Genomic DNA, 16358 nt, shown 5'->3' on the forward strand with positions numbered 1-16358 from the left:
TTCGTTTTCTTAATGAAAACTAGAAATTCCTGTAAATAGTTGCTGAGTGTGCGTGCATGCCTGTATGTGTGTCCGTAGGTGGTGGCATGCCATGCCATTCTGTAAACTATGTCAGTTCTTTACTATGTGCCCAGCTTATAATTAATGGAGAACTTGCAGTTTTGAAAAATCACATCTTATGCCAAATACATCAATGACAAAAATTAAAAATTTGTCTTACAAGTCTTTGCACAGGGTACCATAAGTTGGGTAATTCAAAGAGCTTTGTAAACGCACCCTAGTGGTTTTTCGGTGTCACTGCAGCTTAAGGATTTCTTCATTATTAATGATGGAAGAACAATTTTTAGTGAGGGGTTCTTAAATTCTCATCAAAGGGTTTCAGTTTAGTAGTGGTAGAGCACTTTCTTAGGATGTATGACATACCAGAGTTCCATCTCATCTTTGAGAAAGTATTGCTGATAACACCATCAAGGATTTACGATATTTTCTCTTCCAGCCTTTATAAAAAAATAGGAAGTTAAGTATCCTAGCATCAGGGCTGTCAAATGAAAAGTAATCCATGTAGATTATTCATAAATGGCTGAGTTCCATTTGGGGTGTGAAGTTATGTTTATGAGGTTATTAAGCTTTTCTGAAATAATGGATCGTTTGAAGAAAATTGTGAAGGATTCTGCATACACTCACATAAGTAATCTGATTACTTCTGTAATTTAATTTTCTGTGTTTCATCATGAGAATTCTGATATCTGAAATTTAGGTGTTAGAAATTTGTTTGGTTTGCTAATAAATAAACCATCCACAATTATCTCAGGTTTGTAATTTACATACTTTTCCAAATAAACTGTTTGGGTTTTAGACCATGTGAATAGCGGAGTGTATTATTTAAACAGTTTATGCCTGTGTCAAAAAAAATGTTAGGAAATAACAGATTAGTTTTTTCTCATTATTGACCTTAACATCTGTTAGTGCATTAAGAGTATTAAGCAGATAGTACCCTCACTGGACACATGAACAATATGGATTAACTCAGTCTCCAGTCACCTAATTCCAGGACTAAGGAAAATTCCCATTTATTTTCAGATGTTATTGGTTCTTTGAGTTTAAATTCTAAAGCAAGTTTTGACTTTGCCTTTGCTTCATTCTTTAATTCTTCTAACCCTTGAGGAGTTTAGTTTTGCCACATTTGTGTTGAAGCTTGACTAATCAAACTGTGTAAATTCTTTCAGCCTGTCTGGTTTTATCTGATTTTATCTGCTTTTTTTGTTTGTTTGTTTTTTTTGTTTGTTTGTTTTTGCTTTTTTGCTTGTTTGTTTTTACTAAGAGTTTCATGTTGGAACTCTCAACCTTCCACGAGAAGTGGTAAGCTGTGGTTAATTTAAATGTGAAAAGGAATTATTTCAGTGTGATGTAGTGTTTTAGGAATATGGGGGTTTGATCTTTTCTCAGAAGCTGTAGGCCCTAGCCTCATATATATGAGTTAAGAGGTATCTTAACTTTGAAATTGAGTTTTCTCAATTCTAAAGTCAAAAGTGATTGATTGTATAGACACTTTTTATGGCAGTGTAGCAAGCAGAAATGGACCAAGTGGAAGTAGCTGTCCAGAGTAGAACTGAGACTGCAGAAGGCTTGCTCTAAGATGGATCCTGGACCTGATCACTCAGGTCAGAGACCTGCCATCACTATCTCCTTTCATGTGGGCTGCTGGAACATTCTTTTTTTTTTTTTTTTTTTTTTTTTTTTTTTTNTCACTATCTCCTTTCATGTGGGCTGCTGGAACATTTTTTTTTTTTTTTTTTTTTTTTTTGTTGTTGTTATATGGATTTTCATACTTACTCTTTTTTTATTAGATATTTTCTTTATATACATTTCAAATGCTATCCTGAAAGTTCCCTGTACCCTCCCCTACTGCTGTAACATTCTTAAAACTACTCTCCTTGCAGTTGATTTTTACATGTCTCCTAAGACCCGAAGTCATTCTGGAAACTGCTCAGATGTGTATATTGTATATCAGCTTCCATACCCAAGTGCCCCACCCCTGTGCCCACCACAGGGAATTGTGTAGATGTGGCTCTGTCCTAGGCGTTTGTATTTGCTGCTTCTCTTCTCCCTTCTGTAACTAGAGTGCTAAACTCATAACCACTCTCCTGTCCTATTATTTCTTGGCACTTAATGTGTCAATTCTTTTAGGATATGTGCATCTCAGACATAGGGGTGTATTTGTCTTGTTCACAAATACAATGTTTAATGTATCTCCATAGGGTCTTGGATTTACTTTTACATGGGAGCTCTTTAATATATAGGGATGGAGATACACACACACACACACACACACATATTGTCAACTTGGCATGAGAGTCATCAAGAGTCAATTGAGAAAATTCCTTTGGAAGATCAAGCAAGACTATAGGGCTTTTCCTAATTAGCCATTAATGGGAGAGGGCCCAGCCAATTGTGGATGGTGCCACCCCTGGGCTTGTGTCCTGGGTTCTATAAGCAGGCAAGCTGAGTAAGCCATGAGGAGCAAGCAGCTAAGCAGCTCCTGTACCCAAGTTCCTGCTCTCTTGGAGTCACTGCCTTGGTTTCCCTCAGTGATGGACTGTGATGTGGATGTGTAAACCAAATAAACTCCCCGGTTTGCTTTTGGTTATGGTGTTTTGTTTTGTTTTGTTTTTTTTTTTTTTAAGATTTATTTATTTATTTATTCTATGTAAGTACACTGTAGCTGTCCCCAGACACTCCAGAAGAGGGAGTCAGATCTCGTTACGGATGGTTGTGAGCCACCATGTGGTTGCTGGGATTTGAACTCCTGACCTTCGGAAGAGCAGTCGGGTGCTCTTACCCACTGAGCCATCTCACCAGCCCCTGGTTATGGTGTTTTATCATACCAAGTAGAAACCCTAAGATATTGGCTTAGAACACAAAATACACTAGCATCTTTTGCAGTAGTAAATGAATAACTGTATATTAATTTTTATTTATTTATTTTCCCTTAATTTTTATTATTTAAATGCATTTTATACATCAAACATATTAATAATATTGAGTATTTTGAGTATCAAATAATACATAAAAATGTTCAACTTTTATATTCATATCCTTTCAAACCCTAAAAATATCATTAATGAATACTTAATACTATCCATAACTGAGGGTCCTATTAAATACTAAATTGTTTCAAATCATACAAAATATTCTTTGGGAGTTAAGCATGGTAAAAGAGCATAAAATATTGAAAAAGAATCATTAAGAAATATATTCAAAAGCCCTTATTTGATACCACCTGACATAGTGAAAGAGTATTTAAAATGCATTTATATATCTGTGTACATTGTCTAACAGTTTATTTAAAAAAGATTATAGCAAAAACCCTTTGAAGTTAAACATTAAGAAAATGCTAATTTCAAGCACAGTGAGAAAAATTATCAACAATATTTCCATGATGTTATAGAACATAATTTTAATATTTTCAACTGTTAATATTCAACAAACAAGAGTAATTAAGATATATTTCATTGTTATGTCTCCCTTTTCATTTCTGATTTTATTAATTTGGATACTGTCTCTGTGCGTTCTGGTTAGTCTGGCTAAAGGTTATCTATCTTGTTGACTTTCTCGAAGAACCAGGTCCTGATTTTGTTGATTCTTTTAGTTCTTTTTGGATGATTTCAGCCCTGAGTTTGATTATTTCCTGCTCCCTACTCTTTTTGGGTGTATTTGCTTCTTTTTGTTCTAAGCTTTCAGGTATACTGTCAAGCTGTTAGTGTAAACTTTCTTCAGTTTATTTTGGAGCCACTTAGAGCTATGAGTTTTTCTCTTACCATTGCTTTCATTGTGTCCCATAAGTTTTGGTGTGATATGTCCTCATTTTCATTAAATTCTAAAAAGCCTTTAATTTCTTTCTTTATTTCTTCCTTGACCAAGTTATCATTGAGTAGAATGTTGTTCAGCTTCCATGTATATGTGTGCTTTCAGGTAATTTTTGGTTGGTATTTAAGACCAGACTTAGTCCATGTTGATCTGATAGGGTGCATGGGATTATTTCAATCTTCTTGTATCTGTTGAGGCTTGTTTTGTGACCAATTATATGGTTGATTTTGGAGAAGGTACCATGAGGTGGTGAGAAGAAGGTATATTCGTTTGCTTTAAGATGAAATGTTCTATAAGTATCTGTTAGATCCATTTGGTTCATAACTTTCCTTAGTTTCACTGTGTCTCTGTTTAGTTTCTGTTTCCATGTCCTGTTCATTGTTGAGAGTGGAGTGTTAAAGTCTCCCACTATTATTGTGTGGCGTGCAATGTGTGCTTTGAGCTTTAGTAAAGTGTCTTTTATGAATGTGGGTGCCCTTGCATTTGGAGCATAGATGTTCAGAATTGAGAGTCCATCTTGGTAGATTTTTTTCTTTGACCAGTATGAAGTGTCCTTCCTTATCTTTTTTGATAAATTTTGGTTGAAAGTTGATTTTATTTGATATTAGAATGGCTACTCCATCTTCTTTCTTGGGACCACTTGCTTGAATAATTGTTTTTCAGCCTTTTATTCTGAGATATTGTCTGCCTTTGTCACTGAGGTGTGTTTCCTATATGCAGTAAAATGCTGGGTCCTTCCTGGTTATGTATCCAGTCTGTTAGTCTATGTCTTTTTGGGGAAATTGAGTCCATTGATGTTAAGAGATATTAAGGAAAAGTGATTGTTATTTCCTGTTATTTTTGTTGTTAGAGGTGGAATCATGTCTGTGTGGCTATCTTCTTTTGGGTTTGTTGAAAGATTACTTTCTTGCTTTTTCTAGGGTGTAGTTTTCCTCTTTGTGTTGGTGTTTTCCATCTGTTATCCTTTGTAGGGCTGGATTTATGGAAAGATATTGTGCAAATTTGGTTTTGTCATGGAAGATCTTGGTTTCTCCATCTACGGTAATTGGGAGTTTTGCTGGCATTTGTGCTCTCTTAGGGTCTGGGTGACATCTACTCAGGATCTTCTAACTTTGACAGTCTCTGGTGAGAAGTTTGGTGTAATTCTGATAGATCTGCCTTTATATGTTACTTGACCTTTTTCCCTTATTGCTTTTAATATTCTATTTTTATTTAGTGCATTTGTTGTTCTGCTTATTATGTGTCGGGAGGAATTTCTTGTCTGGTTCAGTCTATTTGGAGTTCTGTGGGTTTCTTGTATGTTCATGGGCATCTCTTTCTTTAGGTTAGGGAAGTTTTCTTCTATAATTTTGTTGAAGATATTTACTGGCCCTTTAAGTTGGGAATCTTCACTCTCTTCTACACCTATTATCCTTAGATTTCGTCTTCTCATTGTGTCCTGGATTTACTGGATGTTTTGGGTTAGGAGCTTTTTTTCTTTGACTGTTGTGTCAATGTTTTCTATGGTATCTTCTCCACCTGAGATTCTCTCTTCTATCTCTTGTATTCTGTTGGTGATGCTATGACTCTTGATCTCTTTCCTAGGTTTTCTAACTCCAGGGTTGTCTCCTTTTGTGATTTCTTTATTGTTTTTATTTCCATTTTTAGATTTTGGATGTTTTGTTTGTTTCCTTCACCTGTTTGATTGTATTTTTCTATAATTCTTTAAAGGATTTTTGTGTTTCCTCTTTAAGGGCTTCTAGCTATTTACCTGTGTTCTCTTGTATTTTTTTGAGGGATTTATTTATAGCCTTCTTAAAGCCCTCTATCATCATCATGAGAAATGATTTTAGATCTGAATCGTGCTTTTCTGGTATGATGGTGTATCCAGGACTTGCTATGGTGGGAGAATTGGGTTCTGATGATGCCGAGTAACCTTGGTTTCTGTTGCTTCTGTTCTTAAGCTGATTATCTCTAGTGCTACCTGCTCTTGCTATATATGACCGGGGCCTGTTCTCCCTGTGATCCTGGTTATGTCAGAACTCCTCAGAGTTCAACTGTCTCTGTGATCCTGTGATTCTGGGATCCTGTAATTTTGAGATCCTGGGTGTGTCAGAGCCCCTGGGAGTCAAGCAGCCTCTGGGACCCTGAGATCCTGGTGTGACCAAGCTCCTGTGATCCTGTGATCCTGTGGTCCTGTGATCCTGTGGTCCTGTGGTTCTGTGGTCCTGTGATCCTGGGTGTGTTACAGCACCTGGGAGTGGAGTTTCTTCTGGGTGTTGTGGGACTGGCTACAGAGAACATGCCCAAGGTCTGCTAAGGGAACTGGCTCAGACCAGAAGGACCCCATGCCACTGATCAGGTGGAATTCCTGGGTGCCCAGGTCCTGCTGGTCCCAGTTACTTCTGGTGTTGGGGCTGATGTGTCCTCTTCACCTCTGATCCTATGATCCTGGGTATGTTAGAGTGCTTGGGAGTGGATCTTCCTTTGGGTGTTTTGGAACTGGCCGCAGAGTTTGCGCTCAAGGTCTGCTCAGGGCATTAGCCCAGATTGGAAGGTACATTAATTTTTAAAAGTCCAATTTTTTTAAACAAATAATACATATTATCTACAATATGTTAGGCCTTATTGGGGGCAGGGTTGTATTGCAAACAGAAGTTGTTTAGACAAACAAGGTTGCTTACAGGCTTGGTGCTCCCCCTACTGGATGGTATACTCCAGAAAGGTACTCCTTAAGGGTTCAGTGTTAGATGCTCATATTTCTGCCATATAATAATACACATCATATAACTATATATCTGGAAGTGTTAGTTGAGGCCAGGAGAGTGTACATAGTTTGCGACTCAGTAGGAGAGCATGAGTTGGTATGGGAGAAGTCTTTGGTGGCAGGAAACAGTTGAATGGTTTCTAACAGGAATATAGTGGCTTAAAATATGACAATAGATATGAGCACAGGCAAGATCATTTATAGATTTTATTGGCCATGAAGGGTTTGTGTATGGTATCTTAAAGCCAATGGGAAGCATCAAAAGGCTCTTGTTAAAAGAGGGTTTGGTAGGGCTGGCGAGATGGTTTATTGGCTAAGAGTACTTACAGCTCTTCCAGAGGTCTTGAGTTCAATTCCCAGCAACCATATGGTGGCTCACAACCATATGGGATCTGATGCCCTCTTTTGGTGTGTCTGAAGACAGCTAGAGTGTACTCATATACATAAAATAAATCTTTTTTTTAATTTTTTTTTTTTTTTTGGCAAACCTCACTGTACTTGCAGGTGTGGCAAACCTGCAGGTCACATGTAGCTATAATAGCTAATGAGTGTGATCAAACAAAATCTTTAAATTACTTAAAACGTTTTGAAAAATTCTTTTGCTAATTTTTTGTTTTTGATAGGTTGATTGCACAGGTCTTAGGCATGAACTTTGTTGATAATAATATAGTGCTGCAATATTAAAGATTGGATGTGCTTGCAAGGTAGAACTGGTCTCATACTGGCTGTATGAGGATACAAGAACTGATACCCAGAACTGAGGCCTACATGAAAAGCGATTCACTGAGGTGGGACAGGAGCAGCTTAATGGAGGAAGGCATAGAGTTTGAATGTGAGTGTGAAATGTCTTCAAGCAGTCAAGTAGATGTTTGCCGGGTTATCTAGGACAGGGCACGGCTCTAGTCTTGGAAACACGTTTGCAAGGTGTGGTAGGTGGTTTGAGGTAGCGACTACAGATGGTGCAGACTGGATAGAAGAAGTAGGCCTAGGAAAGATTATTACAGAAAAGTCCTCTTAAGGTAAGTTACAGGAACTGGCAAAGAGGAGAGTCATGGTTAGGAACAAATGCAAAGTATACTAAGGGGAACACATCTTTGAAAAAAATTGAGAAAGAATAAACTAAAAGAAGAAAATATAGTGACTTGTTTTAGGAGAGGTCGCTACCTTAATATGGCTGGTGTCTGGCCACGTTTTCTGCATTTGGCACGCTGACTGGCTTATAGAGAGAATTACACTGTTTAAGTTTATAACCTATTAACTTTTCTCTATTAATGTTTTATAATGTGTTTAATGCTCTCTTTTTGGTGGTATCATATCTTGGATATTGAAGTTTTGAGGATGAAACTGAAAATTGCCAACTGTTTTCCTTTACTGGTTCTCCCAGATATTAGCATTTGGCTAAACCAAGCACTTAAAGGAGTCCGAGATAGCCATGGGAACGTGATAGAAAATGCTCATCTTCTTACATTATTCCACCGGCTCTGCAAACTCTTGTTTTTTCGTATCCGCCCTATTTTTGTATTTGATGGAGATGCTCCACTGCTAAAGAAACAGACCTTGGTAAATATCATGTGATTTGATTTTCTCTTTAGACACCATTAGCAAATTTTAAAATATTAAATTCAGTTACAACATTTCTCCCTTCCCTTTCCTTCCTCTCAATCTTTTCATATATCCCTCCTCAGTCTCCTTCAAAATCTTGCCATCTTTCTCCCCAATTGTTATTGTATACATACATGTATATGCATCTATTGTTAACCATTTGTGTACGTCTGCCTGTATGGATCTTTTGTTTCTTTTGTGGGAATGGGGAGTTCAAGAAAGGGTTTCTGTCTAGCCCTGACAGTCCTAGAACTCATTGTGTAGAGCATCCTCGCCTCCAACTCAGAGATCCACCTTCCTGAGTGCTGGAATCAAAGGTGTACCTGTCAACCCCCCAGCGTGTATATTTTCTTTTCTTTTTTAAATTATTTTATTTATTTACATCCAAATGTTGCCTCCCTTTCTAGTTCCCCCTTCAAGAGTTCTTTACCCTGTAGCCTGTATGTTTTCAGTGAGCAGTTTTGACATGTAACTGATTTAATTTAAATTGTTTTTAAACATTTATCTTTACCAGTCTTCTTTCTTTTTTTCTTTTTTTGAGACAGGGTCTCTATGTAGCCCTGGCTGGACTGTAACTCCCTATAAAACTCAGGCTGGCTCTAAACTCTCAGTGATCCACTTTTCTTTGCCTCCTGAGTGCTGCTATTAAAGCCTTGCACCACCATGCCAGGCTTAGAACAGTTTCTCTTTTAAAAACTTTTATGAGTCTATTATATATGTAATGCTCAAATTTACCTATTAACTGAGATAACCAGAATCCTGAAAGAGGTTTCTTTAGAGTATCTGTTTAGGTGGTACCCATTTTGTTGAGTTGGGCTGCTAACTGCTCATTGTAAGAGATACCTTTCTGAGGATGTGTTTGAGTGTCCTTGGTGACAGGGAAACGAACCAAGTAGAACACCAACCAAACTGCAGTGGTGCAGGTGAAGTGGTTTGCTCAATGAAGTTGTCTACTCAGTGCGATGTTTATTATTATATATGCTAAGGATTTCTTCTAACATAATCTTGTATTTTGGAGGGAGAGAATTACATACAAATAATACATTTTGAAAACAGTACCAAATGGATTTTAGAATAATTTTTATAGTGTCTAGATTCTTCGTGGTATTAATGTATATTTACAAGAAACTGACACTAGGTAATAGCTTCCCAGATATGCTGTACATAGGTAATATTTAGGCAAGTGCTCTGTATGCCCTATGCAGCACAGAATCTGAATATAGTTATTGATAGCAGTGAGAAGGAATCACTAGAGCAACTGTTGTCCCTAATTTCAGATGATAAATTGTTGTTAGTAGACCTCACATACTTCATTTTCACAGGCAAAGAGAAGGCAGAGGAAGGATTCTGCATCCATTGACTCGAGGAAAACCACTGAGAAACTTCTGAAAACCTTTCTGAAGAGACAGGCTCTGAAAACTGCTTTCAGAAGCTCAAGGCAAGAGGAAGACCACAGTGGCTGCAGACACTCATTGGACTCTGCTGTTCTCTCTTTTTGTCTCATTTAACAATAGGTAGAGTCAGGAGAGGAGCGAGCAGATAGATGGCATTGGACTTGGGGATGAGGAATTGTGACTAAGGAGAAAGAAGTGCTGTCGTAGTGCTTCCTCTTTTAATTAACTAGTTTACTGATTTATATGATTTTTAAGAGTTGTGGGAAATGGAACACAGGACTTCACGTGTGCTGTGTAGGTGCTGTCCTATGGGGTTCACTGCAACCCAGCTTGACTTTGATAGAGTCCTTCCTGACTGTAGCTGGGGCTGTGGCAAAGGCTGTGAGCAGCTCTACTGAGTTTCGCTTTTCTTCCACTTGGTTGTTGTGACAATAGTATAGGGGAGACCCAGGCTGGGAGGGGAGAGCCAGACAAGGAAAAGTCAGCCACTGTCCTTGAGCAGGGTTTGATTAATAAGTCAGAGAAGAGGATTGACCCAAGATGCCTTTCTTTTATTTATTTATTGTTGACCATTCTGTGTGCTTCCCAGACATGAAGCGCCACCCAGTCTCACTCAGGTTCAAAGACAGGATGACATCTATGTTTTGCCACCTTTACCAGAGGAAGAAAAACACAGGTAAATGCTTGACTACCAAGGAATATCACTTTAGGGGCTGGGGAAATGGCTCAGTTTGTAAAAGACTTGACATACAAGTATGAGAACCCAAACTCTATGCCTAGCACCCACATAAAAAGCTGGGCATACTTGCATCAAATGCCTATAATGTCAGATTGGGAGGTCTCTAAGGCTTCTTTGACTTATAGGGGGTATCCTTACCTACACTAAGATTATCATTTAGTGTATCTGTCTTCTAGGATCACTGTCCATCCATGTAGAATATCTGTGTTAAACTCCTATTTTTAAAAAGTATATATTTAAACTAACATGCAAAGCACTGGCTTTCTATATGAAACCTTTTTAGATACTTTTGATTATCCCACCTGTACCCTGACCTCTGCCCTTCCTCCACCTCTACCCATGCTTACACTATTAATTCTCAGCATCCCTCTCCTTTCATGTGTTTGCACTCATGCTGATTCTCCTTACTTCTTAGCTTCCTTTCATCTCTCTCACCGCCTAGCTAGATTACCACTCACAATGGCCTTGTTGCTAGACATGTTGACACTTAGATCTTCTCGGTGTACTTGGCTCTGTGCCCATATGGCTACCATGTCATGCTGACCTGCGTTCCTGGTACCTTCCTTCTTGTTCCTTTCCAGTGTTTCCATGAGTCTGCTGGCGGTTAGTCCTCAAGGTGTCTGTTTGAAGAATTGGTGGACCAGAAGTTTGGACAGTTTTTCTTTCCCCTCCTGCCTCTCAGTCTCTGTAGTGGCTCCCTGCCCTCTTCTTTCTCTACACTTTCTCTACTCTCTCCTCTCAGGCATCTCAGTAGTGCTAAAATTTATTTCTGTTTCATCCTTGAAAACTTTCTGTTTCACATCTTTGCTTCAACTCCCCACTTCCCAGCACAGTATGCTTTGTTCTTTACAATTCTGATATTGTGGTTTTCTTTCTTACAAACTTAATATTATTTTTTTTTGGAGTCTTTTTTTTTTTTTTTTTTTTTTTTGGTTTGTTTGTTTTTGTGTAACCAGCTCTGGCTGTCCTGGACTCCCTTGTAGACCAGGCTGGCCTCCAATGCAGGGAGCTCCATCTGCTTCTGCCTCCCAAGTGCTGGGATTATAGGCATGCACCATTACACCGGCTTTTTTTTCTCTCCCTGTATTTTTTTCAATGACAAATACTCACTATATATCCTAGTCTAGCCTGGAATTTGCTGTATGGTCCAGGCTGGCCATGAACTTATAATCTTCTTGCTATAGCCTTGTCAATGCTGGGGTTTTAAGCCCGTATTACCATGCCTGGCCTAGGTTTGTCATTTCTTCAGGATAAACTTTCTGACCTTTAATCACTCTTCTTCAGTCTCACCCCCTGTTCTCCTCACTGTCATGGGCAGATTTTCCTCTCCTTGTTTCCAAGGTACTGTAGAACTCAGTTCATGGAGCTGAACTTCCATGCATGTACCTCCCTTATAGCCTACATTTGGGTCCCTTGTTTGCTCAATGCAAATCCACCAAGGTAGGAGATTTTGGAAAGCCTCCATGACTGTCTGTATTAGTCACTTTTATATTTCTGTGATAAAGCAAGGCAACTGATCAATGTGTTTAGTTTGGCATATGGTTCCAAAGGGTTAGAATCTATTATGGCAGATTGATGGCATGGCAGCAGGAACAGCTGAGAACTCCTGCCCGGAAGCTTAGTGGAAGGCCTAGAGTACACTGGGGATGGATCGGGGACTTGAGGTCTCAAACCCTGACCCCTGTAACATGCCTCCTCTAACAAGGCCACACCTCCTAATCCTGCATTAATAGTTCCACCAACTAGGTATCAAATGTTCAACTGTATGACCCTCTGGGGGGTTAATCCCACTTAAACTACTGTGCTGTCCAAAGCTTTTAGGTGATTTACTCTTTAATTTCCTTTCAGCATCCTTCTCTTCCTTGTGGAGGGAGTTAGGAGTTCATATTGCAGTTGCTTATTTACCCGTGTCCTCACCAGATGGAGTCACAGTCTTCTCATCTTCCTCACTGCTGTAGACCTTGAGCTCAGGAAATAGGTTTTTAAGTATTTGTTAAAATCATAGATGTTAACATCATATTCCTGACTTACAGTTCAGAAGAGGAAGATGAAAAGCAATGGCAAGCAAGAATGGATCAAAAGCAAGCATTGCAGGTACTCACATAACATGGGAATTCACAACGGCTGTTGTTACTTGAAATGATGAAAATGAGTAATGCTTATGAGGTATGGTGGTTTATGAAAGTTCCCAATAAAAAGTGAAGATAACTTTAACTGTGTGTGTTTCATTCTCATTGCACGTATGTATATGATGTATATGTGTGTGTATATATAAAATCCACACTTACCCATGCATTCCATGCACTTGTATATTGGATTTGGCATTAATGGTCCTCTTTTTTTTTTTTTTTTTGAGTATTTGGAGACAGGATTTCTCTTATATTTTTGGTTGGGAGCCTAGCCTTCAATGTCTAGGCCATCTCTCTAGCCCAAGACAGGGTTTCTCTGTGCAGACCTTGAACTCACAGAGTTCAGCCTGATTCTGCTGCTCCCCATGTGCTACGATTGAAATTGTACAGCACCATGTCAAGCTTCATTATGTCTTCCCGTATATCCAAAGTAAGCTCTTTTCTTTTCAAAACAACTGACCATTCACAAAGTAAATATGCTTCTTGAGAATATGAGAATACTTTCTTGGGGCAAGAATATGTAACTTGGTGATAGAGTGTTCACTTTACATGCATGACACCCTGGATTCAATCCCTAGTGCCACAAGTAAATGCTTCTTCACTGTGATGCCTGTCACAGAGCATATACTTCTGTGTATAGATTATATAGGGCTGTGTCTATGATATAAACACAATGAGTATTTGTAACAGTGACTAGGCCTAAATGGGTAAATATAAATGTAATGGTGTTAACATTTTACTCTTTACAGGAAGAATTCCTTCATAATCCTCAGGCCATAGATATCGAGTCTGAGGACTTCAGCAGCCTGCCTCCTGAGGTAAAGCATGAGATCTTGACTGACATGAAAGAGTTTACCAAGCGAAGACGAACACTGTTTGAAGCAATGCCAGAGGTAAAACACCCAGCAGTGCACAGTGGCACACCAGTGCTTAGAACTAAGAATTCGAGCAAAGCTTCACAGAAGGAAGAGAAAAATGGGAAGTGGTACTTAGAGTCTAAGTCTCTAATTTAGATAGGTCCCAGTTGCAAGGACACAGCATCTGTGTATCTCAGGTCACATGAGACATTGTTGGTTTATGCATTTACTATAACCCATAACAGTCAAAGAAGTCTTCTGCACTCTGTAGGCCTTTTCTTGTGTGTGTCCTCAGTACCCTGTAACATAGTGCTCAGCACAGAACATGCCTGTCCGATAATGGCTACATTCTCAGCAGGCAACTCAGTGTCTCACATAGTAAGTGCCCAGCACCAAATGGTTCTTGGGCTAGTTCATAAAAAGTTACTTCACACCACAACATACAGTATGTACAAAAAGTAACTAACATGGAAAATACTCCCAAAGTGAAATTCCAGATACAGGATGTGTGTGTTCATCGCTTTCTTTGTGAATAATAGAAACAGGCCTGAATGTGGTGATTTCAAAGTCACAGGAAGCTGGAGCGGGGGTGGTGTGCATCGTTGGGTGTTGTTGAATGTGTCCTGTTCGTGTAGCTGTTGTAATCTTGGTTTATGCTGCCATCGAGCATTTGGTATTTTTAGTTCCTGATGCATGAGTTCCACTTCCCTTCCTTTTGCCACCACCTGCTGTTTCCAGCAGTTCTTCTCCAACAGCGAGGTAGAATGTAAACTCAGCAATTTATGTAGTTTGGTTTTTGTTTTTGTTTTTTTAGCTTGCTGTAGACTTCAGGATACTTTTTACTTTGGTTTCAGAAAGATGAAAAAGATGGATGCATCACTCCCTTTTGGTTTTCTATGTATTTAGGATAAGAAAGTAGTAATAAGTGGATGGAAGTGATGTTATTACATGTTTGGGTACAAGCAATAAATTTATTTTCATGTTCGGGAGAAAACAATCTAGGTCCCACCTATTTCTCAGGCTCCTGTCTTCACAGATGTGAAGAATCATTAAGTATGACTGATAGAAATTGTGATTGAGTGGAAAGGAGAAATATGGCCTCTAGTGGTTTTCTCTTTTTCTTTGTGCAACCGTGATGTTGCTAGGGCTGGAAGGCTGGGATGGTTCCATAAGTAGAAAAGTTCTGAGTAGTCTAGAATAGACCTTGGTGTGACTTATCTATCATGTACATGGGATGTTGATAGGAGAAGATCCATGTCCTAATAGCAGGGATAGTCATGAGACTAATAATAGACTCAGTTGAAGTAAGTCAACTTTCTGATGTTCCAGGTTAGTCTAGTATTGAAGTCTCAAGCTTATCATTTGCAGATGGGGGATAGGAAAATGTCTCATTGGATGTCTGTAGAAATAATTCAAGGTAGTTAATATAAAAGTACTTGGAATGTCCTCCATGGGAAAGGCTTTATTCATATTAACTATGATTATTAATACCTCTGGTTGATTTACTTGTGTTGCCTGTGGACCAAAGACAATGCTGGAGACTTCACTTATATTCTAGAAGGTTATGTTTTGCTGAGCCACCATCACATGTCTTACCACAGCCATGTAGTCTAGTTCAGCAAATAATTTTAAAGATAAAGTATTTCATAATTTCTTTTTTTTTTAAGATTTATTTATTTATTATATGTAAGTACACTGTAGCTGTCCTCAGACACTCCAGAAGAGGGCGCCAGATCTCGTTACGGATGGTTGTGAGCCACCATGTGGTTGCTGGGATTTGAACTCTGGACCTCTGGAAGAGCAGTCGGGTGCTCTTACCCACTGAGCCATCTCACCAGCCCTCATAATTTCTTTTGCTTAATTCTTTTTTTAAAGTCTGTTATAATGCCATGTATGCTAATCCCAGTACTTTGGAGGCAGAGGCAGAAGGATTTGCACAACTTCAAGGCGAGCATGTTCTATATAGTGATTTCCTGGCTAGCTTGGGCGACGTATTGGAAGACTGTCTCAACAAAAACAACAGCAATAAAACAAAAAATGAAGTTCACAGTGGAACCCCCTTAATTTTCAAGTTTTATTTTTATACTATGAAATTAAACCTTTTGAAATAAACAAAAAATGGACAGTGGTGGTCTATTCTGTGTTAGTGTAAAGTAATATTTTTTTCCCCCTAGGAGTCTAATGACTTTTCACAGTACCAGCTGAAAGGCTTGCTTAAGAAGAACTACTTAAACCAGCACATAGAAAATGTCCAAAAGGAAATGAACCAGCAGCATTCAGGGCAAATCCAGAGGCAATATCAAGATGAGGGAGGCTTTCTGAAGGAAGTGGAGTCCAGGAGAGTGGTCTCTGAAGACACCTCACATTACATCTTGATAAAAGGTACCAGGCGCCATCATTGATTTGACAGCTAAAAATCATGATAGGTATGCAGTGCACTCCTGTTGTCATGTCTTCCCTGCAATAATGGGCTTCTTTCTTCTGTGCCAGTCAAAGCAGAGGCAGAGCATATGGGAGCTTTTATCAAGATAACTGTGCTGTCCCGTGTTATGTCGTATTTAGGTAACTACAGCTGCTGTGTGCTTGTAATTCTGATGACCATCCCATTTTCAGAACAGCATTTTGTAGGGTTTCTTTCCATCTTCAGGCTCCCTCATTCTTTCTACCCCAACCCTACTTTTGAGATGTTACCTGGGCATGCATTGGTGTGTGTGTGTGTGTGTGTGTGTGTGTGTGTGTGTGTGTGATTTAAGGCTGAGCACTTAGCAGTTGCTTTTTCCAGAACTCTGCATTGACTGTCACCCTCTTCAGGGAGGAGCTTCTCTGGCCCAGGCTAGCAACAATGCTAGTCTTTAGGTACAAATGTGGGTATTTGGGAAGCAGTCAGACTACTTATCAAGTTAGAAAAATAGCAGCAGCCGGGCAGTGTTGGTGCACGCCTTTAATCCCAGCACTCAGGAGGCAGAGGCAGGCGGATTTCTGAGTTCGAGGCCAGCCTGGTCTACAGAGTGAGTTCCAGGACAG

At 39.1% G+C, this 16358-nt stretch overlaps 1 protein-coding gene across 3 annotated transcripts in view; it reads left to right on the top strand.

The window, feature by feature from the left end:
• Ercc5 (ERCC excision repair 5, endonuclease) overlaps nt 1–16358 on the top strand; it is a 34756-nt gene that overhangs the window by 822 nt on the left and 17576 nt on the right. For 2 of the 3 annotated variants that reach the window (XM_029476430.1, XM_021160458.2), the window contains exons 2-7: nt 7998–8173; nt 9538–9653; nt 10199–10285; nt 12382–12442; nt 13227–13370; nt 15509–15716. In XM_029476430.1, coding sequence (XP_029332290.1) covers nt 12419–12442; nt 13227–13370; nt 15509–15716 — 376 coding nt within the window. In that variant the 5' untranslated portion in view covers nt 7998–8173; nt 9538–9653; nt 10199–10285; nt 12382–12418. Of the gene's footprint in view, nt 1–7997; nt 8174–9537; nt 9730–10198; nt 10286–12381; nt 12443–13226; nt 13371–15508; nt 15717–16358 lie in introns of those variants that run through there. The other variant, XM_029476431.1, reaches the window with a different exon arrangement.

This window comes from Mus caroli, chromosome 1, assembly GCF_900094665.2.
Source record: "Mus caroli chromosome 1, CAROLI_EIJ_v1.1, whole genome shotgun sequence".
NCBI lineage: Eukaryota > Metazoa > Chordata > Mammalia > Rodentia > Muridae > Mus > Mus caroli.